This window comes from Asparagus officinalis, chromosome 9 (genome assembly GCF_001876935.1).
Source record: "Asparagus officinalis chromosome 9, Aspof.V1, whole genome shotgun sequence".
Classification (NCBI taxonomy): Eukaryota; Viridiplantae; Streptophyta; class Magnoliopsida; order Asparagales; family Asparagaceae; genus Asparagus; species Asparagus officinalis.
In genome coordinates this window covers 55,609,233-55,612,987 of record NC_033802.1, presented here as the reverse complement: position 1 = coordinate 55,612,987, position 3,755 = coordinate 55,609,233, and the positions used below count along the sequence as shown (strand labels likewise).

The 3,755-nt window shown below is 38.9% G+C and overlaps 1 protein-coding gene across 1 annotated transcript; it reads right to left on the bottom strand.

The window, feature by feature from the left end:
* On the bottom strand, window positions 157-705 carry LOC109823465 (glutamic acid-rich protein-like). The gene has a single exon (XM_020389749.1). The coding sequence runs from the start codon at window positions 703-705 to the stop codon at window positions 157-159; it is 549 nt and encodes a 182-aa protein (XP_020245338.1).

The following is a 3,755-nucleotide window of genomic DNA, read 5'->3' as shown; positions in this document are numbered from 1 at the left end:
CCTATTCATCCATACAAGAGTTCTACAAAAGTACAATAATCTATATCTGATATATAGATAAAAAGTATGTAGTCCCAAAATACACCACACTTGGGTGTCCACCCAAAAGCCAAAAGTAATAAGATTCCTAGGCTTAGTGACCCAATGGGTCAACCTCTAGGAAGAGGTGGAAGGGCTGCTAGAAGTAGATTCTGTATCAGAGGCCTCAGTCGGCTGTGGTTCACTACCGTCGAGGCTGATCTCCTCCTGCTCATCGCCCTCTGTAGGATCCTCTACCATCGGCTCATCCTCCCATGCCCAATCCTCCTCATCTAGGTCAAGGTCCCAACCAAGAGGAACTCCTTCTAGGATCTCACCAAGTAGAGGCTCTGGTGCCACCTCAAATTCCCACTCCATAGGCTCCTCCGCAGGATCCTCATCCTCCATAGGGTTCTCCTCGGGGTCCTCCTCCTCGGAATCCTCCTTTATGGGGTCCTCCTCCTCAGAGTCCTCCTCTTCAAGGTCCTCATTCTCAAGCTCGCCACTCTTCGCCAATTGCCCACGAGTGTGATGGCTAATCGAAGAGTAATCCACTCTCTCCCTAAATGTCTCCTCCGGGTCAGTCTCCTCAGAGCTGATCTCCCAATCCTCTGAAAGTGTTGACCACACCTCCCCGCTGCTAATGGATCCTTCCATATCAGAAACACTCGAATCTGAATCTGCCATTCCTACCAGAAGTCACCTATCAACCTCCAATGGTACAAAACCAACCTAATAGAGATCAAGATATCACAAGAATGTCATGGAAAGATAATTCCTCCATGACTGGTGTTTGACACCGACCAGAAAGATCCTTACGTCCCCTAGGTATTTCAATGTAGGACTCTTAAGGTGTCAACCTGTGCTCTGATACCACTGTGTAACGCCCCTCCTCTGGGAGGTACATAAAAATTTGAGCATGACCTATCTGTAATAAGAAGGGTCGACCTGCTAAATCTTTATGCACATCACAACATAGATATACTGAAGGGCGAAAAATAAAGCAGTAGAGATGCATATGCAATACCCAAGATCACGAGGTTGACAGCAGAGTCCATTGAATACCACAATAGAAGATAACTAAAGGGTAATACAAAACATTACAATAATAGCAGTGGCTCATTAATACATGTTTTATAAGTCAAAGGTACTACAAAAGTGAACATAATTAACCCCTATTAAGATTTTCCTCTGGAGCTAATCTTCAAATTCAGGGTCTGCAATGCCCTTATCCTTTCCAGTTGTATGACCTGCGAGTGGATTCAGAAACAATAGGGGTGAGCCTAAGGCCCAATAGGTAACCATAAAAATCTCGGGTACAATCCAAGGGAACGAATGAAAATGATAGACATAGATATCAAACTTGAACAACGGGGTCTCAACATTAAGTTGCCATTCTTATATCGTAATCATTGACCGAAGTGAAATAACATGTAAAGATGAATAATCAAGGTCTAATATTCAGGATTCCAAACTCCCCAATCATGGGATAATCAATAAACCGCGCATGCAAGGATATCGAAGGTATAAAACTGAAATAAACAACATTAGGATAGCAATGATTAACCAATCAACAACGAGCCCATGCATGAGGTGAATCAAATAGGAATATTATGAAAATGATAAGATATACAATTAGCATGGGAAACTAACTCGCAGGAATTTCAAGAAAGTAATCAATCGAACTCTCAAAGACTTGAGAGGAAACAATGAAAGGTTACCTACCGATTATGTCGGGATCCTCTCGGCCAACGAATGAATCCAAGATTCTCTGTCCTATATATACATGTATACCCACATGAGATTCTAGATACTATGTCTTTTAAAACTTTAACTTAAAACTTATATCATGGTATAAGCTACACCCTAGATGATTGCATCTAATATCTCTAATATGCACAGCAACCTAAGTAGTGTACATGCAGCAGATTTAGGTGAATAGATGGTACAGCAATTGATGTCCAAAATGCATGAAACTAGTCTCAAATGACTCCATTATGAGTCTAATTTCAGAATATAAAACTTTTATATCAATGCATGGTGTATAGTAAGAGTCATGCTCTCAGAAAACTACACCTATCAAAACTGTAGCAGAAAAACAGAGATCATCATTTGGGATGAATAATTTATTTCGGGTACTTAACTATATCCCAAAGAGCTCATACTTGGTATGTAAGTAATATTATGGATTAGCTTCCATGTCCCATGAGTTTCATCAATTTTGCATTTTTAAAATGCATGTTACATGCAAAACAACACAGGGGGGTAGACTGGAATTTCCAGCACATACGCTAGCTATTAGAACTAGGTTTAGGCCTACCAAACGTTATTCAAATTAATTCAAACTCCTATCAACAGAAATACAATTGAGTCTAGTTTTAGAAATAGAAAGAATTTCATGCATGCATGGTATATGTTGAGATATATGCTCTTTACAAAGGACATGACTCAAGCAGACAGTTTCAGACACATGCACTGAGTTAAACCATACTTTTAAACTAGTAAATGATCTTAGAATTAAACAAACAAGATCTCAAATGAAAGCCACGAATATGTAGTTTCTAGAACAGAAAGAATTTCATGCATGCATGGTATATGTTGAGATAAATACTCTTTACAAATGACATAACTCAGGCAGACAGTTTTAGACACATGCACTGAGTTAAACCATACTTTCAAATAAGTGAATGACCTTAGAATTAAACAAACAGGGACTCAAATGAAAGCCACGGAAGTCTAGGTTTTAGAACAAAAAGAATTTCTTCATTTGGATATATACAAAGAAAGTTATGATCTGTTTAGTGGTAGTGTATCTTGCTGGAAATTTCTGCACGAAATTTCAGTCTCAAGATAACATTGACATGCAAGCCCTAAAATGTTACATGCAAGACTAAATCTAAATTAACTATATAATTCAGTCTAATGTTCTTAACAACAACATGAAAAAGAGAATTATACCTAGTATTGAGACTTGCTTCACTTCCTCCTCCAAAATCCTCAACTAACTCCTTTCTCCTCTCCTTCTTCTTCAATGTTTGGAGCTTATGGAATCTATTTATTTTTCTTCTATTTTTTTTTTACAAGAGGAGAGGGGCTGGGGTTTGGTTGGCCAGAGGAGAGGGATGAGGGTTTGGAGAGTTTTTTTTTTCTTTAGAATGGCAAAATGAGAGGTGGAGGGCACATATATATAAGCCCATGTGAAGAGAAATCCTCAATTTGGCCAAAGTTGAGGGGTTTTATGCAAAATTTCCTGCAACACCCTTAAGGATTATATTCACATTAGGGAATGAACGGGAAGAGATTAAAATAGTTTCACATTAGGTATTTAATGATTTGGTTATCTCTAATCAAGGTTTAAAGCATGGTTAACTTAGGTTTACATGCTAAGTTTGTATGCATGCTATGACTTAGTTAATTAGATCACAATATGAGAATTAGCTAAGTTAAATTCTCATACTAGAAGATTATATGAGATGCAATGAAGAAAAGTATCTACTAAAATATGGATTGGTATCGGTAACGGTATCCGATCAATGAAAGGAAAAAAAAATTGGAATGTTACACCAGATCTCGAAAAATGAGGCCTAAGGCTTGTATTTATAGGCTTGAGGGGTTGCGGAGCGGTTAAAACGATCTTAAGGCCCAAATCTGACTTGGAGACACCCTAGGGTGTCTCCACTTGATCCGAGACACCCTAGGGTGTCTCGGTTTGGGGCGAGACACCCCAGGGTGTCTTG

Coding starts and splice junctions, on each gene's coding strand:
- LOC109823465 (XM_020389749.1), bottom strand. CDS start 705: ATGGCAGATTCAGATTCGAGTGTTTCTGATATGGAAGGATCCATTAGC.